Here is a 25,018-nt window from a genome sequence, read left to right on the forward strand (position 1 = left end):
CCCCGTGCAGAACAGAGGAGGGGGGCGCCGGGCACCGGCGGCGGTCCTCGCCGGCGGCCTAGGGCACGGCGGCGGCCGGGACCAGGGGGGAAGAGAGAGGAGGCCACGGGGAGTCGATTCCTCTCCCCAATTTCAGAGGAGGGGGGCTCGCAGGGAGGAACGTGACGGCCATGGCTGTGGCGGGCAGGCAGCGGCCGTGGGCGGTGTGGCAGGGGCGGCCAGAGGCGAGCACCGGTAGGGGAAAAGAGAGAGGGAGGGCCAAGGCGCCTACCTTGTCCCTTGGCTCGAGCGAGGAGGCAGCAGGGCGGGCCAGCCACGGGAAGCAGATGCGGTGGGCGGAGGCGCTAGTGGCGGCGGCGATGCAGGGCCGGGGATGGGGCGTGTGGTGGTTGAGCGGCTTGCGGAGCTCGGGGGCGTCACGGAGGGCCTCTTTATAGGCGAGGAAAGGCGGTAGGGAGGTCGGGGCGCGGTGGAGGCCGGCGTGCTCGGTGGGCGGCCTTAATGGCGCTCGGTGTCGTGGCGCGGGGAGCGGTGGCACGATTCGAGGCGGCACCAGGACGATGCAACGGCTCGGGCAGGTCCTAGTGGCGCGCAGGCACGTGGATGGGCCGGCTGTTGTGCTCGGCGTCGGGTTGTGCGGCTCGAGCGGCGAGGCGGGGCGCTGTGCTCTGCAGTGCGGCGGCGCAAGCGGCGAGGCGGCATAGGAAGGCAGTGGCGGTGTGCCGGTAGATGGGTGGCACGACGAGCGGTGCGGCCGCGTGGAACGCGTGCTGCGCACAGGCTCGTGTGCGTGCAGCGTGTGGGGGCACAGGAGCGGCCGGCGGCGAGCGTGGTCCGCTTGCGCACGTGTGGGCAGGGACGCGCGCCGAGGCGGTGTGGCAGGTGAGCAAGGGCGCGCGCGTGCCGCGCGTGGAGCAAGGGCGGTGGCCGGTGGTGGCGCTGTGGGCTCAGGCGGCGCCGAGCTGCCCGGCTCGTGCGGCAGAGAGGAGAGAGAGGGAGGAAAAAGAAAACGGAAAAAGAAAAGGAGAAAGAAAAAGGGAGAGAGAGAGAGAGAAAGAGAGAGATCGCGCCGGCGGGATTCGCCTTGGCGACTGCAGTCGGACGAGCACGCGCGCCGATCGGCGACACGCTGCGAAGGGAAAAAGGGAGATGGAACGGTGATTGAATTCGGGTGTCGGGACAGAGATTCGATGGGAAAAGTTTCGGGGGATTTGGGGTTTAGGGATGATTTGAGCCCGACGATAAAAGGAAATTTTGAAAATTATTTTTAGCGCGTGGTTTGTTTTGGTAAATTTTCGGGCTGTCACAAACCTACCCCACTTAGAATGAATCTCGTCCTCGAGATTCGGCTGGCTCCTAAACAGATGGGGAAACTCTTTCTTCAGAGCATCTTCTTGCTCCCATGTAGCTTCTTCTACTCTGTGTCTGCTCCACTGAACTCTGCAAATCCGTACTTCGGAGTTTCTGGTCCTCCTAGTGACAGTGTCCAAAATCTTGACAGGTACTTCCTGGTACCGAAGGTCTATTTGTAGATCTATTTCTTCTTCTGGCACATGCTCTTTCTCGGGTACCCTCAAACGTCTCCTTAGCTGGGATACATGGAACACCGGGTGTATATCCGACATTCCTTCTGGTAGCTCCAAACGGTATTCTACGACCCCGATTTTCTTCAGAAATTGGTATGGTCCAATGTACCGAGGGGCCAACTTTTCTTCTACTTGAAATCTTCGGGTTCCCCGAATAGGTGAAACCTTAAGGTAGACGAACTCTCCCGGGTTGAAGCTTATTTCTCGTCTCTTCTTGTCTGCGTAGCTCTTCTGTCGAGACTGGGCGGCCTTCAGCTTTTCTCTAATCTCGGCCACTCTTTCTTCCGCTTCCTTTATGAGTGCGGGTCCAACTAGGGCACGTTCCCCAACTTCTGACCACATCATAGGAGTTCTACATTTTCTCCCATAAAGGGCTTCGAATGGTGACATGCCCAAGCTTGCTTGGTAACCATTGTTGTATGAAAATTCCACATAGGGCAAACTCTGCTCTCAATTCTTGCCAAACAGAAACGGATGGCTTTTGTTGGCGCCTACCAACGTCACCAGCGATGACGCCCATAGACGCCAATTTTGGGTGGCAGTATTTCATGAACCACGAATAAATCCGCAAGCGCACGGAATACCGCTGTATCATTTTACCCGGGAGTATACCGGGGTGTCATTTATATTTCCGCAGGGAAGGCGGTGAGTGCGAGAATATATAGATTAGTGGGTGAACTCTATCTAGATTGGATATTCTCATGCATAAACAGGGGTAAGATAATAACATGGTAGGAGGTAGTGTGACACACACACAAACTACCCTCTCGGATAAAAGAAAGATAAAAGATGCTTTAGGCCGGGAGCAAGGTCAAAGTCAGAGCTCGAGTCAGCTGTACTAGGCTAGCTATATTTACACTTTCTCATTGGTTAGCTCGTCAGAGATTAAACTACACAACAGGGAGATCGCTATCGAAGCGACGGGAGGAGCCCGTACACCCCGGCGACTTTATGTACCTCCTACCCCCCATACCAAACGTGGAGGATTACTAAAAGGCTCGGACATGGCTGTCACCACCTGCCGGCTACCTTTACAAACCGTGGGTATAGTTGACATCTAGCAACACTTAGCTAATCTAGACACCATGTCTACACTAGTAAGGGACACTCTAGTGTCCCGCGCGGAGCCCCCACCCTCCGGATGGACAGACATCACACTAGAGCAATCATACGAATACTGGAGCAGTTGATAGAGTTCTAAGAACAAAAGACTAACCATCTCCAGTATAGGGCGATCATACAATGCAAGCATAGAATGATAACGCAACCATGACAAGAAGCATATACTCGATAACTCAGAATATACTTCATGCAGATATCGGTAACCATAGTCTAATTCTATTACAAACAGCCGAATATTACAAGAGAGAGCTAGAGATGAACCCATACCAGACTCTCGAGCAACACCGGCGACTCGATGACTCCTAAACTTCTCCTAAACTCCACTAAGCCTAAAGAATATACAAGGAATGCAAGAGAGGAAAGGTGAGTGGTGTGTGGTGTGTGTGTGTGTGTGTGTCCTATTCTCCACCCCCCTTGTATTTATAGCAGGGAGCCACGGGGTGAAGCCAGCACAACCAACGTAGGGGACCAATGAGGAAGCGCCACATGCCCTGGTTGAGGCGGTGGGGCCCACGGGCCAGGTCGGCCGACCAGGTAGGTCGGTCAGCCTGCCCAGGCCACCAACCGCCCCCAACTTCTTCTGGTGGGCTGTCTTGGGCCTCTTTGTCTGATCCACGCTGGGGTTGGCCTGTCTTGACTTGTTTGAATTGGGTTCTTGCATCACTTTTGGTCCATCTGAGCCTGAATCGGTGCTCTGATAATTTCTGTGATTTTTTGTCGGGCCAAAGTGTGCTTGTAACCTGCATATTAGCTTGAAAACACAACTTGCATATTCTAAAAGGTAAAGTGTGGTTTAGGGACTTTATTGAATAAGGATGCGTGTAAGAAATGCAAACTCTCATGATTTTCTAATCAAGTTGATGCCTGGAAATGATTGTTAGTGAGCGTCAACAAGATCCCCTAAGCTGTCCTTTGCTCGCCCCGAGCAAAGTAGGACAAATCAGGTTGTTGATCAGAAAATCACTTTGACTTGTACCTTACCTGTCATGTCATAGTCTGAAGCAAAGGGATTCATCTATAAGCTTAAATAAGTCGGTTAGCATACCTTTACTCAATTACCTTACTCCTTCATGGAGCTTTTTAGCTATCTCTTTGTCTTGGGCTGTTGAAAGTCAGAATGGTGCATAAAGTGATACTTACTTGTTCATAGATTCGCAATCCATCTGGAGATACTTTTTTAAAAGAATTTTTGAAAACATGGCAAAGTTCCCAGGATAACTCTCTCGAGGCACTCATCTTGTATTTCCTTACCAGGGCAGTATCTGCCTTTGATCTTCCCTACTACTACAAGCCTTTATGGAGCTCAAGGTAGGATAAGAACAGGGCACACTTGTATTCTATTTATTGTAAAGTCAAAGAGAGGATCCATGGAGAAACAAGTCATGCAATCTCGATCAAAAGGTGAGTGTATGAGTGGATGGATATGACTTACTCCTTGAGGTAATGACTTTTCTCTCTCGAATCATCCCTATGTCTCTTTTTTTTGAGACATGGCTACCCTTTTTTTCTCTCTCTCTCCTTTTTTTTGGGTCATGCTTCTTTGGCATGCCATCTTTTCTCTTTTTGGGGCAACCATAATCTGACTTTATTTTATTTCAGGGATGTTCTACGAGAGAGATCACCAAGACATGGAGCACTTATTATGTGGAATGAATGGGTGGCGGTGCCAATTTCCAGTGTAGGAATGTAGCAATTAGATGGGACATGTATGTGCTTATGATCGAGAAAGCATGAAAAGCATCTCTCTAGGGTCACACAATTTGATAAAACTCAACAGAATATCAAGCAGCATATGTGTAAAGGGTTTTTCATGGAATATGACATATGGCTCTGGTAGGACTTTGCACATCACTGGGGAACTTGCCTCTTTTAGAATTTTTGAAAACAACTCCAGACTTCAAGCATCACTAGAACAAGCTTGCACAACCTTATTTACCATATCTGAACTCGCGACAACTTAGACTTGAATCAAGCGTACGCAACCCACGGAACTTTCAGGTTCATTGACAAGATATTTGCATAACCAGCAGATTTAAACTCACGAGAACTCTTATTTTCAAACTAGACACAACAGACATGATAGAGCAAAGCAATAAAAGAGAAATAAAGCAATAAATTTTTATTTTGTTTTTGAAAGTTTTTTATCAAATTTTATTGAAAGCAAATCAAGGGATACAGTTGATTTAGGGGAGGGAACCCCGCCCCCAAGCTAGCTCTTGGTTTTGGATCCAAAAAGCAGGACCTTTCTCCATACCTGATCAGGTTGAGGTCGTTTCGTCCGTACCTGGAGAAGTAGTAGCGGTCGATGACATCTTGTTCTTCTTGCGCCACACCTTCTTGGTCTTCTTTGGTGGCGTAGGCGGCGCAGGAACAGGATCCTCAGATGTAGGATAGACAATTTACAGATCTTCCCATACTATGTTGGTGATGAAGTCAGGGATCTTCTGGTTGTCTTCCACTGTCTCGGTTGGTGGAGTATGAATTTCCCAATCCTCCCAAGCTGGCTTGGAAGGGGGATGATAATCTTGATCATCCCAACCTAGCTCTACCCATAGCCCTTGTTTCTCACAATCCTCATGAATCAGGAATACTTCCCTTTTGTTTTGGAACTTGAATTTCATGGTCTTTCCCATGATACGAAGGCTGATTCTTCCTGTCCCCACATCAATTCTGGCGTCTGTATCCTTGAGGAATGGTCGCCCAAGTATGAGCGATATTCCAAGATCTCCTTCCATATCAAGGACTACAAAGTCCACTAATATGTAGGTATTCTTGACCTTTACCATTAACCTTTCCACAATTCCTTCTGGATATCTTATCGTGGAATCCGCCAGCTGAACACATATAGTGGTAGGGGAGATTGATGGATAGCCTAGCTTCTCGAAAGTTACCTTGGGCATGATGTTGACGCTGGCTCCAAGGTCACAAAGGGTGTGATCAAATTCATAGTCAAAGATTGAGCAACTGATCACTAGGGTTCCGGGATCTTCTCTTATTGTGGCTGCCAACTCGCCCCACGCACCTCTTCTTGGGCGTGTGAGCTTCTCTGCATGGCTGAGGGATGTCCTGCTAAGTGACTCTTTCCACATAGCATTGATGACATTTACGCTCTCTAGAGTTGATTCGGGTTGCCCTGGAATCTTCCCTAGTTCAGCAGCAAGTGTAGCAGCAGTTAGTTGAGCCAATTGAGTTTCTAGCGCCTTATTGAAACTCAGCTGGTTCTTTATAGCCATAGGAATTCATCCATCTTGGCATGGATAGTCTCCAAGGATTTGTCTATAGCGGCCAACTTCTTTTGAAGGGACTCATTGATCTTCGCTTGGTCGTAGACAAGATCTCTCAAGGTAGGCTGGTTAGGACCGAAAGAATTCGAATTCCCATTACCTCCTTGGTAGTATGGGCGTGGTTGATTCCACCCCTAACCTCCTTGTGGACGAAACCCATTACTACCATTGAGGAATAGAGCTTCTTCTTGGGTTTCTGGGCAATTATCGCCCGAATGTCCAACATTCCTGCAGACCTCGCACATCATGCGAGTCTCCAAGGCTTGAAGTGTTTGCAATTGAGCCTTATCTTGGGAATAATCCTCAAATTTTTTGAGGAGGAGATCAATCTTCATAACGAGCATGTCGGCCTCCTTAACGGAGTGCATACCTCGCTGGCGCGGTTGGAGGCGATCATCGCTCCAACCTTGGTTGGAAACCATCTTCTCGATCAATGATGTAGTTCGATCAATGGTTAGCGAGAACAAAGCTCCACCCGCAGCGGCATCCACATGATCACGGGATGACTGTGTCAACCCGTTGTAGAAGTTCTGTAGAATGAGCCAATTATCCATTCCATGGTGCGGACACGCTAGAATGTACTCCTGAAGCCTCTCCCAAGCCTCCGGAATTGACTCATTTGATGCCTGCTGGAAGTTCGAAATCCGACCACGAAGAGCATTGGTTTTGCCCGTCGGGAAGAACTTCGAGAGGAATGCCTTGGCACATTTGTCCCAAGAATCTACAGCAGCCTTGTTAGCATAAAACCATTGCCTCGCTCTCCCCAAGAGAGAGAACAAAAACAGACGGAGCCGGATAGAATCTTGCGATACACCCTTGATAACAAAAGTACTGCAGAGCTCCAGGAAAATCTTGAGATGAGCGCTGGCATCCTCATTGGCCTTTCCACAGAATGGGCTGGCCTGCACCATCGTAATGAGACCTGTCTTGATCTCAAAATTTTCTCCTCCAGTGTTAACCTCGGGCCCGGTAGGGACCTGGTTAGCAGACGGAGCAGAGTAATCACGGAGTGTCTTCTGGGCCATAGCTCTAGGAGCTGACGATGATGCGATGACTGGATCGACTGCTAAGAGTGAGATCTGAGGAGGTACGATACGAGGTCGAACTCTTCTCAAAAGTGACTCTGGATCGGAATGAAAGTTTTGCGGCAGATCGAAACCGGTCATACACTACCCTGTTTTCATATCAACAAAGACAAGAAAACAAAGCCAAGTTAGCCTGTTTAGCAAGCGAATACCAATTTCGATTTTGTTCACAACTTTTATCTATATATTTCACTCTGGGTCTTCCCCGGCAACGGCGCCAAAAATGCTTGTTGGCGCCTACCAACGTCACCAGCGATGACGCCCGCAGACGCCAATTTGGGGTGTGGCAGTATTTCATGAACCACGAATAAATCCGCAAGCGCACGGAATACCGCTGTAGCATTTTTACCCGGGAGTATACAGGGGTGTCATTTATATTACCGCAGGGAAGGTGGTGAGAGGATATATAGATTAGTGGGTGAACTCTATCTAGATTGGATATTCTCATGCATAAACAGGGTTAAGATAATAACATGGTACGAGGTAGTGTGACACACACACACACAAACTACCCTCTCGGATAAAAGAAAGATAAAAGATGCTTTAGGCCAGGAGGAAGGTAAAAGTCAGAGCTCGAGTTAGCTGTACTAGGCTAGCTATATCTACACTTTCTCATTGGTTAGCTCGTCAGAGATTAAACTACACAACAGGGATATCGCTATCGAAGTGACAGGAGGAGCCCGTACACCCCGGTGACTTTATGTACCTCCTACCCCCCCCATACCGAACGTGGAGGATTACTAAAAGGCTCGGACAGGGCTGTCACCACCTGCAGGCTACCTCTACAAACCGTGGGTATAGTTGACATCCAGCAATATTTAGCTAATCTAGACACCATGTCTACACTAGTAAGGGATACTCTAGTGTTCCGTACGGAGCCCCCACCCTCTGGATGGACAGACATCACACTAGAGCAATCATATGAATACTGGAGCAGTTGATAGAGTTCTAAGAACAAAAGACTAACCATCTCCAGCACAGGGCGATCATACAATGCAAGCATAGAATGATAACGCAACCATGACAAGAAGCATATACTCGATAACTCAGAATATACTTCATGCAGATATCGGTAACCATAGTCTAATTCTATTACAAACAGCCGAATATTACAAGAGAGAGCTAGAGATGAACCCATACCAGACTCTCGAGCAACACCGGCGACTCGATGACTCCTAAACTTATCCTAAACTCCACTAAGCCTAAAGACTATGCAAGGAATGCAAGAGAGGAAAGGTGAGTGGTGTGTGGTGTGTGTGTGTGTGTCCTATTTTCCACCCCCCTTTGTATTTATAGCAGGGAGTCACGGGGTGAAGCCAGTACAACCGACGTAGGGGACCAATGGGGAAGCGCCACATGAACTGGTTGAGGCGATGGGGCCCACGGCCCAGGTCGGCCGACCAGGTAGGTCAGTCGGCCTGCCCGGGCCACCAACTGCCCCCAACTTCTTCTGGTGGGCTGTCTTGGGCCTTTTTTCTGATCCACGCTGGGGTTGGCCTATCTTGACTTGTTTGAATTGGGTTCTTGCATCACTTTTGGTCCATCTGAGCCTGAATCGGTGCTCTAATAATTTCTGTGATTTTATGTCGGGCCAAAGTGTGCTTGTAACCTGCATATTAGCTTGAAAACACAACTTGCATATTCTAAAAGGTAAAGTGTGGTTTAGGGACTTTATTGGATAAGGATGCGTGTAAGTAATGCAAACTCTCATGATTTTCTGATCAAGTTGACGCCTGGAAATGATCGTTAGTGAGCGTCAACAGCTTTATGCAAGCTTTTCCAAAACCTAGAGGTGAATTGGGTCCCTCTATCTGAAACAATTCTGCTAGGCACACCATGCAACTTTACTATGTTTTCCACATAAAGCTTAGTTAGCTTTTCTCCACCGTAATTGGTCCGCACGGGTATGAAATGAGCCGCTTTAGTGAGTTGGTCCACTATTACCCATATGGAGTCATGTCCTTTCTGTGTTTTGGGCAAACCCACTATAAAGTCCATTCCTATCTCATCCCATTTCCAAACCGGGATGGGAAGGGGTTGCAACAATCCTGCTGGCTTCTGATATTCGGCCTTGATCCTTTGACAAGTATCACAATGGGTGACAAACCGTACAATGTCCGCCTTCATTCTCTTCCACCAATATTTCTGTTTTAAATCCATATACATCTTGGTGGATCCTGGTTGGATGGAGTAGGCTGAGTTATGAGCTTCATCCATAATTATCTGCCGGAAGTCTCCTTCCTTGGGCACAGAAATCCTATTTTTGTACCATAAAGTTCCCTCATTATCCACTCTAAAATCCGGTGCCTTATTTTCTCCAGTATGCATTCGGATTTCCATCAAGTCCTCATTTGAACTTTGTGCCTTTCTGATTATATCCTCCAGAGTGGGTTAAATGCTCATCTTGCGAATGGAATCTCGAGGGACAATGTGCACATTCAATCGTGCCACTTCTTCCTGCAGATGGGCATCCTTTGGTCTCAGGTTGCAGGCGGGGCGGGCTGTTAAACGAGCCCGCGTAGCCGCCCCGCAAAAAAACCTTTCATGGCCAATGCGGCCCAGCTGCAAAACTCTAGTGGCCCAATACTTGCTACCCTACCTAAGCCCGCGGACAAAACGAGTAACCCTCAAGACCCGCAAACGAATCTCGTAGCCTCTCAGCTCTTCCGTATCTAGCGGCGGCGGCCGCCGCCGCCCCCACCATCAACACCTCTGCTCTGCTCCGCTCCACAGCAACCGCTCCTACTCACTGGCATCTGCTCCTCGGAATCATCGGCTTCAGCTCCCTCGGGTGCAAAACGAAGCAGCAGCACAAGGGCGGCGCGGCGGCGTTGATGCGGCGGTGCGGCGGCGGCCGTTGCACATGAGCAGGTCACCTCCGTCCCCTGGTCATCGCTCCCTCAGCGCAGGCCACACTGTGCAGGTTGTCTCCATCCCTCCTCATCAGCACTCCGCCCCCCTCTTTGGAATATGAGGAATCTAGATCAGGCACGTACTCTTCTACCCCCAAGTTCAGGCACCGTCAGTGGTGATTGTTGAATCTTCTTTGATCTTTATCTTCTGAGCACTTAGTGTTTTGGGTGCATGTGCTCTTAGCACAGACCACCTGCCTGTGTGCAGAATGGATGGAACTGCATCAATAGCAGTTTTGAAATTTGGTAGGTTATTAATCCCATTCTGACAAAAACTTCTCTGTTTGAACATTTCAGATTTGAAGAAACAAGGTGTTCAGTGGGGAAGAATACTTCTATCAAGATTATCATAGTACTGTATTAGGTATTTTAGTTAGTATTCAGAAAATCTTATGAGATGTCGAGTTGAACTGCTGCATGAAGGAACCTGAGATCAGGTTACTGCCCTTATCCAGTTTTTGTTGTATCCGGAGCTATCTCTACGATTTTGACTGACTCACGTCTTCATGGGATCAAGCACTTGTAGCTGTTAGTTAGCTTTTCTGTTGCAGTGACATCTAAAAGTAAGTATATGACATTGTATTAATACAACTTGCGTTGAGCAATTCTAATCTCCTTTGCTGCGGAGCATGTTGAGCGAATGTTTTTAGAAGCAGTAGGCAATGTTTTTCCTAATGGGCATACCAGCGAGGCTTTGTCTGGAACAAAAAAAAACTAACTATGCTTTAGCTTGCGGGTCAAGCGGGTTAAGTATATTTGGCACATTGTCCACCAGAGACTAGCTACCACAACAGCAGCGTTTGTGGACGGCCACCAACCTGCTTAATTTATTTGCGGCGAGCATGGTGGCCTTGCGGCCGTCCGCAACCCGCCCCGCCTGCACTTTGACTTTGGTCCATAAGATTTTCAGCTTAAGGCATCAGCTACCACATTAGTTTTGCCAGGGTGGTAATGAATTTCCACATTATAATCTTTAACCAGTTCTAACCACCTTCTTTGCATTTAGTTCAAATCTGGCTGGGTGAAAATATACTTCAAACTCTTATGGTCGGTGTAGATCTCACACTTATTTCGAATTAGATAATGTCTCCAAATCTTGAGGGTATGCACTACGGCTGCAAACTCCAGATCATGTGTTGGGTAGTTCTGCTCATGAGGCCTGAGCTGTCGGGAAGCATAAGCTACTACCTTCCTGTCTTGCATGAGGACACATCCTAATCCTTGTCGGGATGCATCACAATAAATGATAAAATCCCGATGAATATCTAGTAGGGTTAGTACTGGGGTGGTTGTCAATCTTCTCTTCAATTCCTGGAAACTCCTCTCGCAGGACTCTGTCCAAACAAACTTCTTTTCTTTCTTAAGCAGCTCTGTCATGGGCCGGGCTACCTTGGAGAATCCCTCAATAAATCTCCGATAATACCCAGCTAATCCGAGAAAGCTTCTGATTTTACTAACATTAGTTGGTTGCTGCCAATTGAAAACCGCTTTGACTTTCTCAGGGTCGACTGCTACTCCTTATACGGTTAGAATATGTCCAAGAAAAGCCACTTTCTCAAGCCAGAATTCACACTTGCTAAATTTGGCATATAGCTTATGTACTCTCAGCTTTTCCAATACTACCCGCAGATGTTGCTTGTGTTCCTGAACACTCTTGGAGTAAATAAGTATGTCGTCGATAAAGACTACGACAAGCTTATCTAACTCGTCCATAAACACCTTGTTCATGAGATTCATGAAATAAGCAGGTGCATTGGTGAGTCCAAAAGACATCACCGTGAACTCAAACTGCCCGTAACGGGTGACAAATGTTGTCTTTGAGATGTCGCTTTCTCTAATCTTGAGCCGAAAATATCCTGACCTCAGATCAATCTTGGAGAAGTACTTGGCTCCTTTTAGCTGATCAAAAAGATCATCAATCCTGGGGAGGGGGTACTTATTCTTGATGGTAACCTCATTCAGTGCATGGTAATCTACACACAACCTCATACTCCCATCCTTCTTCTTGACAAATAGGACTGGGGCTCCCCAAGGTGACGAGCTTGGTCTGATGAAGCCAATTCGTTGTAGTTCTTTCAGCTGCTTCTTTAATTCCGCCAATTCAGAGGCTGCCATCCTATAGGATCTCTTGGCTATAGGACACCATTGGGTCTGGTCCATTCCCCCGGATATGGCAGGTCACTCGTACTCCTTCTGGGTTCGTCAGGTGTACCATCTTGTCAGTACAACCTATGAGACCATTGTGTAGGCTTAAACAGTCCATTCCAAGGATCACGTCTATTCCCTTAAACTTAAGTACTACTAGGTCTGCTAGAAATTCTACCTCACTTAAATTGATCCTTACCCGTAGACAACCTAGTTGACACTTGATGTCACCTCCAGGCGTCCAGGTTAATAGGAGTGTTTTTAGTAGTACTGTAGGTATTTTATGCTTATCCACAAAACTTGATGATATGAATGAATGTGATGCTCCAGAATCAAATAATACTGTTGCCAGAGTTGAGCTGACTTGGAACTCACCTAGTACCACTCCTTGTGCACCTTGAGCCTCTTGCGCGTTGATGTGGTTGACGCGGGCTCGTCCATACAACTACTGGCTGTTGTTGTTGCCCTTGTTGTTGCTGCCGATGGGAACACGGTTGGCTCCGGACAATGGTGGCCTAGGTCCATTCACCGAGTTGGAGAAGGCTGATGCAGCAGGCTTGTTTTTGGCATATGGGCAGTTGGCAATGTAATGCCCTATCTCACGACAGTTGAAATAGGCCCTAGCATTGTTGTTGGTGGTGGTGACTTGGCTGGCATTGCTCTGCGGGGCCTTCATGGTGGTCTGGCTTCGGAGCTGTGTGTTAGGAATCTGGGAGCCTGTCACCTGAGACTGGGTCCTATACTGCATTGAGGCCTGAGATCTTGGTGCAGTATAGCTGAAGCTTTTTGGTTTCTAAAAGCGGTCCTGCTGGCGGGCCTTGCTTTCCAGGAACTTGCGCTTGTTGTCCTTTCTTTCTTCAGCTTTAGCCCTTTCTGTGAGAATGGCCTTATTCATCAGAGTATTGAAGGTCGGGTATATCTGAGGGGTGAGCAAGGTCCAGAGTTCTAGGTTTAATCCCTTCTTGAACATGTCCTGCTTCTTTTCATCATTGTCCACTTCCTCTGGTGCATAGCGGGCAAGCTCGATGACCTGGTAGGTGTATTCCTCCACTGATTTATTTCCTTACTGCAGTTCGCGGAACTCATCCGCCTTGCGCTTCATGGTGGCCGTGGGAATATGATAGCGGAGGAACTCCTCCACAAATTCCTTCCAAGTGATGGTGGAGGCATCTTTGGCAGCAGCACAGTAATTTTCCTACCAAGCTAAGGTAGTTCCAGTGAGTTGGTGAGCTGCCAGAAGAACTTTGTCTCGATTTTGGCATTCGAACGGCTCGAGCTTTCTATGGATTACACGCAGCCAATCATCTGCATCCAAGGGGTTGCTGGATCCTACAAAGGTGGACGGCTTGGTCCTCAGGAACGCTGTCAGCTTGTCATTCATGGTCTGCTCTCGTGGCCGCTTATTGACGAGGGCATTGGCCAGTATTTCCAGTATGAGGGTCTGGTTGTGTATTATCTGTGCCAGGTCCCCGAAAGGTAGAGGTGGTGGCAGTGGCACTTCTCCTTGGTTTCCTCCTCCGTTCTGGCTCAGTTCTTGTTCGTGCTTAAGAGGGTTCTGTCCATTAGGCTGTCCTCCCGCGCCAGCGGCTGCAGGGGTCCGGTTGTGGGAGGCCCTCGTACCGCTTCGGGAAGCCATCTGTAGATTGGGTAGAGTCTTTGTGAGATTGGGATTAGGATTAAGTGATGTTTAAGTTGTTTAATTCGTATTTTTGAAAAGGCAGAATCTACCTTCCGCCGAAAAGCACACAAACTAACAACAAGCACACAAGCAAGCAACAAGCACAAACATCTTTATTACTGCGAGGGGGTACAACACTGGGGCAAGGCCAAACATGTACTACACGTCCGGGTATAGGGTCACACTTAAGGGTACAACTTAAGCCAAAGGGGTTGGGGTGGCTTCTCCTAGGGTGGCTTCGGGACAAGCTACTCGCAGGGTGAGCCTTCTTCTGGGGCGGAGTGTGCGAGTAGTCCTTGCTCGCCGTCCTCTAGGTTTTCATTTTCCAGGAGTTGCGCAACAGCTTCTCCTTCAACGGCGGCAGTAGACCCTTCAGGGTTCTCGGGCGGGGCTTGTGGGGTTCCCAACAGTGGTCCCCATCCTATGACGGGCGTTCTAAGTAGGACATGGTCTTCCCCAATTGCCGAGACTGGCATTCCACTTCTGGTCAATTCTTGCATACGCCGGTCCCGGGCCTGCCTGAGGCTCTCCTGGGCAACCGCTTCGCTGCTGACCGCGGCTGCGGCTCTTGCCTCGGCTTGGGCTGCCCGGATCTGTTGCAGTCTTACCGCGAGCTCTACTTGCTCGGCTCGATCGGTCTGCTCCCTCAGGATGCTGGCTTGCTCGTCAAAGAGCTGATCCAAGGAGGCTAGGTAGGTAGCCACTTGGTACAGGGGGTCTTCTTCATAGCGGCGCCGTTCCAGGCTTCTCATACGAGCTTCCCAAATTGGGGTTCTGATGGCCGGAGGGAAGAACCTCATTGGTGTGGGGGCGAGGTGTCCTTCAAAAATCCGGCATAGATAACGGAGTGCCTTCCTGACGGCCAAGGGATAGGTGTCTTGGTGCCTAAACCCTGTGGGGTCACTCGCCATGGCTGGATGTCGGGGTAGCGGTCACTTCTGGCGATGACCAGGATCACCCTACAGCGGAGGGTACCATGGTGCTCGTACTCTCTGCTGTAGTACTTTGGGCGTTCCGTAACACCAAGTCTCTCCAGGGCATTGATCAAGAGGCTGGGGAAGCCAGGTGCAGTTTGGCAAAGGCCCTGGGTCCATCCTTCCTCAGCCATCTGAAAAACAAAGATAGGGTGAACAACTTTTGCATATAAACGGTCTGTGTGGTTAAACAGGGAAGGACCTAATGGGAAAGGCTTGGAAAAAAGGTCTCGATCCTAGGGGTCACGTCCTACGGCCAACTTACGGCTCTAATACCACCTGAAGCGTACAACTATACGCGGTAATGGGTAGTGAAGCCTACGGCCAGGAGGCTGATAACACATTTATTACATTAGATGGTACATCACCATACAACTATACGCGGTAATGGGTAGTGAAGCGCCACTATCACGAGGATAACAACTAAAACCCACACGACGATATTAACTACGAAGAGGTCATCAGAGTCTTGCATGATATGGAGCTCCTGCGGGTGACCCTATCCACAGGCAAGGTTGGGTGCAGGACGGAACCCCTACTCAACGTCTTCGGGAACGAAGTCTGAATCTTCCTCTGTAAAAATTAGGAAAGACGTGAGTACAAACATACTCAGCAAGTCCAACTACACCCACGGAGGGGGTATAAACAGAATATAATGCACAGGGTAAACCAAGGATAAGATTAGGGTTTAATTTGCGGAAAACTAATTTTTATGCATGGGTTTATTTGAAAGAAAGGGGTTTTCAAAAGCCATTATCCTGCACTGAGTAACCCGTAAAGTTGATCCACACAGGATCCAAGTTTTAGATTGCTACCGGACTCCTCATCCGCCGTAGCACACGGCACAACTGTCGGACACTTTTCCAAAACAACTCACGCCATACCAACCATTCCCAGAAGAAACACTAGTTGTGTGACCAAACCGTAACTCGCCCAGTACCGTGGGCACGACTATTCGAATAGATTTTAACTCTGCAGAGGTGTGCAACTTTACCCACAAGCGGGGTACCACAGCACGATCACCTTAGTGTCGGTGCAGATCCCAACAAAGCCATTACCCACCTTAACTAGACCTGACTAGCCACCACGGGATCCACCAAGGGGCCATTGACCTATCACCGAGGTTTAACCGGGGCATAAGTCACCCAGAGCTCATCCCTTCTCCTTAGTCACCCGTTGCTCTCAGCTCTCCTGATAGCTATTTGACTAACTAGTGGGGTTTATGCTTAGTAGTTGCCCATACAACGGTCGAGTGGTTTGCACGATGGTGGAGTTAGGCAAGATGACACACCAACTCGGTGCTTAATTGTGACAGGATGGATATCTCCCTTCCTTGCTCAACCACACAGGTACGAGCACACCATTCGGCAATTCACACAAAAGTACCATCCATCGTGTCTAAACTTATCTTTCGAAATTTCACATTTTTCCCTTCCCACACACTCACATATTTTCCCTTTATAAAAACAAGTTGTATCGTGTTTAAGGTCCTAAGCGTTCTAGCAATGATTAACGTCCAAACAAATCACATTCAGACATTAATCAAGTGGTCAAGGAATAGTTATAACAAATCAAGGGGTGGCTATCCAACCATGTTTTCAGCAGTCAAAACATATGCAGTTTTTGCAAAATAGGCCAATGTGTTGTGTTTATAAAACTGGGACAAAACATGCATCAAAGGATGGGATTGAACTTGCCGTTCTCAAAGCCTTCCGGGAAGTCTTGCTCGAGGTACTGTCCTTCGGGTTCGGGGTCGCGGAACTGGTCCTCGTTCACTTGCTCGCAGTACTGCTCGTCGACGTGTTCTCCCTCGTCCACACCGTGATCTACGACGCACACAAGCAAGCACACAATCAAGAAAAAGAAATAAAGGTTTTATCGTTGAGCTTGAATCGGGAACAATTAAGATATGGAGATAGGAGTAATATTTTTGGGCGGTTTTCTAATGGCATGGCCAAAATTATATTAGAAATGGTGTGGTAAAGTTTCGGGTCAATCGTAGGATTTTTGGCGCATGAAATGACGAGTTAAAGAGGGGTTCAGGGGTTAAATAAGGATTTAGGGACCTATTTGTAATTATTTTGGGAGAGAAAGGATTTGTTTACATTTTCTAAAAATACACGGGTTACTCTGAAAAGGGGCAGGGGCATATTCGAAATTTTGTTTATAAGGTGGAAGGGTTTGTTTTGGAATATAATAAAGGAGATGGTTTATTTTGCAAAAAGGCTAGAGAGTGGAGGGACTCTTAATTAAAAAGGAAAAAGGGCAGGGGGTCTGGTCAAATTTACCCTTTTTCCACCTCCCCCCGCGCAGAACAGAGGAGGGGGGGCGCAGGGCGCCGGCCGGGACCAGGGGGGAAAGAGAGACGAGGCCACGGGGAGTCGATTCCTCTCCCCAATTTCAGAGGAGGGGGGCCCGCAGGGAGGGGCGCGATGGCCATGGCCATGGCGGACAGGCGGCGGCCGTGGGCGGCGTGGCAGGGGCGGCCAGAGGCGAGCACCGGTAGGGGAAAAGAGAGAGGGAGGGCCAAGGCGCCTACCTTGACCCTTGGCTCGAGCGAGGAGGCAGCAGAGCGGGCCGGCCACGGGAAGCAGGTGCGGTGGGCGGAGGCGCTAGCGGCGGCGGCGATGCAGGGCCGGGGAGGGGGCGTGTGGTGGCTGAGTGGCTTGCGGAGCTCGGGGGCGTCACGGAGGGCCTCTTTATAGGCGAGGAAAGGCGGTGGGGCGGTAGGGGCGCGGTGGAGGCCGGCGTGCTCGGCGGGCGGCCTTAATGGCGCTCGGCGTCGCGGCGCGGGGAGCGGTGGCGCGATTCGAGGCGGCTCCAGGACGATGCAACGGCTAGGGCAGGTCCTAGAGGCGCGCAGGCACGTGGAGGGGCCGGCTGCTGTGCTCGGCGTCGGGTTGTGCGGCTCGAGAGGCGAGGCGGGGCGCTGTGCTCTGCAGTGCGGCAGCGCGAGCGGCGAGGCGGCCCAGGAAGGCGGTGGCGGTGCGCCGGTCGACGGGCGGCGCGGCCGCGTGGAACGTGTGCTGCGCACAAGCTCATGCGCGTGCAGCGCGTGGGGGCACAGGAGCGGCCGGCGGCGAGCGGCGTGACGAGCAGCGCGGCGAGCGTGGTGCGCGTGCGCACACGTGGGCAGGGCGCGGGCCGAGGTGGGGTGGCAGGCGAGCAAGGGTGCGCGCGGGCCGTGCGTGGAGCACGGCGGTGGCCGGTGGTGGCGCTGTGGGCTCGGGCAGCGCCGAGCTGCCCGGCTCGTGCGGCGTGCGGCAGAAAGGAGAGGGAGGAAGGAGAGAGAGGGAGGAAAAAGAAAAAGGAAAAAAAAGAGAAAGAAAAAGGGAGAGAGAGAGAAAGGGAGAGATCGCGCTGGCGGGATTCGCGGCGGCGACTGCGGTCAGACGAGCACGTGTGCCAGTCGGCGACACGCTGCGAGGGGAAAAAGGGGATGGAACGGTGATTGAATTCGGGTGTCGGGACAGAGATTCGATGGGAAAAGTTTCGGGGGATTTGGGGTTTAGAGATGATTTGAGCCCAACGATAAAAGGAAATTTTGAAAATTATTTTTCGCGCGTGGTTTGTTTTGGTAAATTTTCGGACTGTCACAAATTAATAGGAAAGATAAAAAATGAAAAATAAACTCGACAAACTTTTTTATTTTGATTTTAGTGTAGACTTCTGATGTGAAAGTTTAATGGGAACTTATCAGGTGCAAACCAATTTCTCTGTACAAACTATAAAAAATTCAATCTGGACCATCAGATCAACATCCAAGGGGAGGGGCGCAAGGGGGTGGGAGGGGATTTGCAAAAGTGTGATTTCCCAATCCAAGGGCGGGTCCAGATTGTAACATTGCCCAATCCCCCATGCCCCTTGGTGTTTATCCAATAACCCAGATTGAAGTTTCCATAGTTTGCACGGAAAGGTTGGTTTGCACATGATACGTTCCCAAGTTTAATAGTGTAGTTTTGCTTTAGATATGATTGCTAAAACATTTTAGCAGGCTAAGGTCTGGTTTAGATGTAAAATTCAAAATTTCAAAACTATTCTATCGAATGTGTGTGCGGCACATGCATGAAGTATTAAATCTAAATTAAATAAAAAAACTAATTGTATAATTTTTTTAAATTACAAGATGAATCTAATGAACTTAATTTGGCTATGATCTAGACAATAAATTACTACAGTAATGCTATAGTAAACATGTGTTGATGATAGATCAATTAGTCTTAATAAATTCGTCTCATAGTTTAAAGACGAGTTCTGTAATTAATTTTATAATTAGTCTATATTTAATATTTTAAATATAAAAAAATTTTGTTTCAAAAACTTTACACGAAGGAATTAAACAAAGCCTAAGGATGCGCATAAGTGCTTTTTGCTGGGAGAAAAATCTGGCGCGCGTCAAGCTTACGCGTACGGCTAGGCATATTACCCGAAATCCGAACCCTGAACCCGAAAAACCCGAGCCCGAACCCAAAAAACCCGAGCCCGAAAAACCCGAACATAATTTCGGGTAGCAAGCCACGGTACCCGAAATTATTACGGGTAATTCGGATTTAGTATCCTGGTACCCGAATAACCCGAAAGCCTGAATTTTATTCAACGTGCTATATGAGCCTAACATCTAGCGGCCCAACATTTCATCCCGGCCCACTTAACCACGCCACCCCCAGTAACCCTATCCACTCACCTGCCTTATCTTCTCCGTGCGCTCCTCCCATCTCATGCTTTCTGTCGCCTCCGTCGTCCGCCCGTCTGCCCAGACCATGGCAGAAGCTAGGACCTCTAGCGGAAGCAGGCTGCAAATCTCCCTCATGCACATGCTCATCCACGAGGGGCGAGGCCACAGCGCGCCTTGGCCCTGCGCTCCTTCCGCTGCAGCTTGCCCCCCTCGGTCTGGGCTCCTTCCGCTGCATCTTGCCTCCCTCGGTCATCATCTTGCTGCTTGGTGTCAATCGAGAGGATGGCTGCAAGTACCACTGGACCAGGTCCCGATTGAAGTTGTCTTTGATTTTTTTTGGGCGTCCATTTGTAAATAATTTAATGCTACTGCTCCACTATTCTTGCTGATGTGAGATCTACTGCCTTTATTTTGTGTAGTTAGCTTGTTGTGCAATTTTATTTACTAATCGACTTTATTTTTAATTTCTTTTCTTATTCCTGCAAAGATGATACAAATTTAGGAAGCATCTCACAAATTCTCGGGTAGTTCGGGGATACCCGAACTCGAATTTTCGGATACCCGGATTGTCGGGTTCTTTTTTCATACAAATTTTAGGTAGTAATTTTGAAAACCCGAAATTTTTAATACCTAAAATATTCAATCCGAAATTTTCGAGTAACCCGAATCTGCACCCGTACTTACGCGCCTCGACCGCGTCTCGGTCTCGGCGCTCCGAGTCCGACAGCTGCTGCCGGCCATCATAAATGCAACAAGGATTGGAGCACCCTCACACCTTCTCGTGTCCCGCTGACTTAGAGTCAGCGGATCCGGTTCCCTCGCCATCTCCCTTCTCTCGCCATCTCGCTCCCTTCCGTCAGATCCATCCAGACACCAACTCGATCGATCTTGCGTTAGCCGGCGGCATGGCGCTCCGCCGCTCCAAGCCCTTCCTGGCGGCGTTCCCGCTCATCGACGCCGCCATCGAGGGCGCCGGCGGCCTCTCCCGCGACGAGTTCCGGAGCGCCAGGGCCCGGATCGTCGAGCTGCTCTGCGACGCCGCGGACGACGATGGCAAGGTGGAGGGCTTCTGCGAGCTGCTGGACGAGGCCCTGGCGGGGTCGCTCGCCACACTGCGGGCCGTGCCCGCCGAGAAGATCGAGCTGGCGTCCGGCGATCTGGTCGGCGCCGTCGGCACGCTGATGAAGGACCACCCGTCGGAGCGGGTCCGCGGGCTCGCGCGTGACGTCGTGCGCGGGTGGAGGGCGGGCGTCGAGGCCGCGCTCGCCAGGGACAGGGCCGCCATGGACGTGCTGGACGGCCTCTCATCTACTCTGCCGCCGCCCACCGCCAACCGCGACACGAAGACGAAGAAGGAAGGGAAGCTGCCGGACGAGCAGCAGCAGCCTCGTGCAAGGAAGACACCCGCCGCCATCACCAGCAGCCATCCTAGCACGGCGGTGTCCAAGAAGGGGGTTCCGATCGCCAGCGCCAGCAAAGCCAAGCCATCAGCGAACATGAAAGCTCCAGCCGTTGTCCCAGCGCAGCCGAAGAAGAAGACGCCGCCCGTCGTCGTCCGCAGCATCGCCGCCGACGAGGGGAAGAAGATGGAGGCCACGAAGCGCAAGCTCCACGAGCGGTACCAGGAGGCCGAGGACGCGAAGCGGCAACGCAAGATACTGTGGATCGAGCCACGACGGCCGCCGCCGGGGATGAAGAAGGGCCAAATGCAGCGCAACGCGCACCTGGCAAGCTACGCGGCGGCGAGGTGCTTCGTCAAGTCTAGCTCGCTTGGGATGAGGGTTTAGTCAGGGTTCTTCTGCTGCATTTAACGATTCTGACCGTTACTTTAGAGGTCCATCTGCAAATCTTGTGTAAGCTAAGCTGAGTTCTCCGGATTTGATCGTCGTCAGTGACTTGGCAGTTACTCGTTTTTGCTCTCGCGACCGTCCCCAGCTTGTTCTGTACATGTAATTACTAATTAATGTGAATATACTCCTGCTCTCTGCTGCAAATTTCGTTAATTTCATTCATAAAGCTACATGCCTACTTCCCCTGAACGGCTGCTGCTGTTCAGTTGTCCCATATACGACACAGCTGCACAGGAGCAGAGGCAGATCACCGGCATGGTGTTCAGTTGTGCTTTCCCTTCTGATGTACAGGGACAGACCCATTCATTGATCCCCCGAAAAGCATTGAACTAAATTCCATGGATTGTGCATACGCATTCTGAAAATATATCTGCTGTCCTGCAAAGCAAGAGCTTTTCCAAGCGCAAAGTCATACCACTACGCTGGTCCTTTAGTTTTTTTTTGTTCTGTAAAGTTTTTTTTTTCTTTCAGTCTCTATACCTTGTATGTTTAGTTTTGTTTTCTCTTCTGTTGTGTAAATACCCTTTCTTTCAATAAAATTTCAACAGCGGGGGCCTCCCTCGCTGTTTTCGGTTCAAAAAAGCATGAGCTTTTTGTTGACGATCAAAATTGGCATTCGACAATACCGACCGGTCTGACCAGTACGCCCTAGCGGTCTGACCGATCAGACGCTATAGTCAGTCCGGCAGCAGCCGACCGGTCTGACCGGTAGGGTCGACTGGTGTGACGGGTCCAAGTGGAATCCGAGTACAACTAGAGATTTTAATAGATTTAGATCTTGTAATAGAATTTCTTGCGGAATAAGTCCACCCCACCCTATAAATATAAAGGGTCACGGCCGATTAGGATATCCAATCGATCAAACACAAAACACTTTTATCTTTTTTACCTTTTTTTTCCAATCTCAATATGCTATTCTTCTCTCGTCTCCATGGCGTTTGAGGATGCCCTAACTGGCTTGCCGAGCCTAGGGCAACCCTACGCGCGCTTGCCCCGACGGGGTCCCTCCTGGGCGAGCGTTCGTCGGATCGTCGCTGTTCTGCACGGCGACCGGTCTAACCGGTTCCTCTGACCGGTCTGACCGCTCCACGCAGGAGGTGCTGCAAGGAGCCCCTCCTCGCGTCACGCGATCTAGCGCGTTCGTGTGTTGGCCCGAATCGGCGTCAACACAAATTGGTGACTCCGCTGGGGATGAAAATCAGGTTATTGTGGCCGATTTGTCAAACCTTAGCAATATGGCGGCACGTGAACAAGGAGTCAAAGTGATAAAGGAGCAGCAAATACCATCCCCCATTGACATATTGATGAAGATGCAATCTTCAGGTAATTTATCTGATTTTGTATCCGGTGTTGTTAAAGATTTTATTGATAAAGAAAATAGTTCAATTCAAGCTCCTGTTGGTCAAAAGTCGGTTATTGAAAAGCCGACTAATAATCCTTGCAATGATTTGACTATTTGTGATGTTGTTGGTCAAGATACAGTTCGGCCGTCTCAAGCTGAAATTGTAGAACCAAATTCCCCTTGCAAGTACATAGAAATTAATTCTAATACTTCTACGCTCGGGGGGCAACAAAACAAAGGCAAAGGCGCCGGTTGCACCACAACCGGTCTAACCGGTTGTCTGACCGGTCTAATCGCCTCTTCCGGAGTTTTGCAAAATAAATCAAAACCTAAGATGGTTAAACCAAAAAAACCCGAGATTGGTGTTTGGAAGACTGTCAAAGCTAAAGGTCATGACAAGCATCAAAAGGCAAAGCCGAAACCCATTAGTGAGTTTCCGGCTAAACATCATCAGAAACAAAAAGATGCTAAAGATGCTAGTCGGCCTAATAAATCCAAATTACCAAGATCATCTCCAAAATACCAGTTCCATGAACAGAATCGGCAATGGAGCAATCCTCATATATCAATGCCGTTTCCATCTTATGGAGCACCTCTACATGTACCATGGGAGTTCTATTTTAATATGCATTATCCTTATCCTCCATGGTCTTATAATTCGTATATGTCGTTTCCCCCTATATATTTTTGTTCAGATTATATTACATATAAGGAATCGGCAATTAAAAAGTCACCACTTGCCAACAATGACCGTTTTATTCATAAAAATCGGTCTGTGCAGAAAAAGAAATATAAGGTGACTAAACAAATCTATCGTGGCAAAAAAATGGTCGATTAACTAAAAATTCAGATTTGACATTAGACAAAGAAAAACCGATCATTGAAGAAATATCGGCTAGTTCTATTGATCAAATTGCCTCCGATGTTGATCATGCTTCAAATGATATAGCTGAACAACAATCAAGTTCGGCTGGGGGGCAGAAGCAGAAAAAAGGAGCCGAGTCTGCGAAGACCGGTCTGACTGATCTGGAAACCGGTCTGACCGGTCACTCTGGGAATTCTGGAAAGAATTCCAGAAATAAGAAAGAACAAGAAAGGCCGAGTTTTAAAGAACTCTTGGCCAAATATGAGAAGAAAGGAGTCGTCCAGAAGCAGAGGGGACGGCCAGACAAAATCAAGGATACAAAGCCTTCATCGTCTCAAGAGCAATCGAGTTTGAGCCAAGGTAATTCATTTAATGGATCGATTGCTCCATGGTATTGCTGGTATCCTTATTATATGCCTTTGGATTATAATAGGATGCACATGTAATCGTATTACATTCAATATCCTCCTATGTATCCAAATCATGCTTCACCACAAAAACCGATTAGCAATAATCTGGTTAGAAAGGAACTTAATTGCAGCAAGGAGGGTGAGAAGAGCATAAAGCAAGATTCAAAATATCTACAGCCGAGGTGGTGTCCCTCAGGTTTGTCTCACACCCAAAAGACGAGGCTGCAAAGGATGCGCAAGAAAGAGTCCATGGAACAGTAAGCGAAGGTTGTACCAGCAAGGTCGGTGACCATGAAGCAGGTATGGAGGCCTAAGCAAGTTGTTTCGTCATCAGCTTGAGGAAGAAGTAAGATACGGCCGATAAATTGTTATCGCCCTTAGCACAAAAAAATGGCCGATGTATTCATCGCTCTTAGATAATTTTGGTCCAGAAGAGTGTTCTTTGACACGCAAGTTTTGCCAAAGAACAGGGAGGCATATGTTGACGACCAAAATTGGCATTCGACAATACCGACCGGTCTGACCGGTACGCCCTAGCGGTCTGACCGGTCAGACGCTATAGTCGGTCCGGCAGCAGCCGACCGGTCTGACCGGTAGAGTCGACCGGTCTAAGTGGAATCCGAGTACAACTAGAGATTTTAATAGATTTAGATCTTGTAATAGGATTTCTTGCAGGATAAGTCCACCCCACCCTATAAATATAAAGGGTCACGGCCGATTAGGGTATCCAATCGATCAAACACAAAACACTTTTATCTTTTTTATCTTTTTCTTTTCCAATCTCAATATGATGTTCTTCTCTCGTCTCCATGGCGTTTGAGGACGCCCTAGCTGGCCTGCCGAGCCTAGGGCAACCCTACGCGCGCTTGCCCCGACGGGGTCCCTCCCGGGCGAGCGTTAGTCAGATCGTCGCTGTTCTGCACGACGATCGGTTCCTCTGACCGGTCTGGCCGCTGCACGCAGGAGGTGCTGCAAGGAGCCCCTCCTCGCGTCACGCGATCTAGCGCGTTCGTGTGTTGGCCCGAATCGGCGTCAACACTTTTCAAAGCTATAATGCTGCCACCAGGATCTCCATTGAACGGAAATACAC

The 25,018-nt window shown here is 49.2% G+C and overlaps 1 protein-coding gene and 1 long non-coding RNA gene across 2 annotated transcripts; both read left to right on the forward strand.

The window, feature by feature from the left end:
• Positions 1-9,713: 9,713 nt before the first annotated feature.
• Positions 9,714-10,594, forward strand: LOC120712356. The gene is made up of 2 exons (XR_005690858.1): positions 9,714-10,000; positions 10,287-10,594. It is a non-coding gene; the product is annotated as an uncharacterized LOC120712356 (long non-coding RNA).
• Positions 10,595-19,471: 8,877 nt separating this feature from the next.
• LOC120712355 lies at positions 19,472-21,438 on the forward strand. Its single transcript, XM_039998118.1, has one exon. It carries the CDS (start codon positions 20,208-20,210, stop codon positions 21,246-21,248), a length of 1,041 nt encoding a protein of 346 aa, XP_039854052.1. The 5' UTR covers positions 19,472-20,207; the 3' UTR covers positions 21,249-21,438.
• Positions 21,439-25,018: the final 3,580 nt, after the last annotated feature.

Source organism: Panicum virgatum, chromosome 6K, assembly GCF_016808335.1.
Source record: "Panicum virgatum strain AP13 chromosome 6K, P.virgatum_v5, whole genome shotgun sequence".
NCBI lineage: Eukaryota > Viridiplantae > Streptophyta > Magnoliopsida > Poales > Poaceae > Panicum > Panicum virgatum.

Bases quoted from the DNA above. Each gene is read 5' to 3' on its own strand.
- LOC120712355 (XM_039998118.1), top strand. From the start codon at position 20,208: ATGCAACAAGGATTGGAGCACCCTCACACCTTCTCGTGTCCCGCTGAC.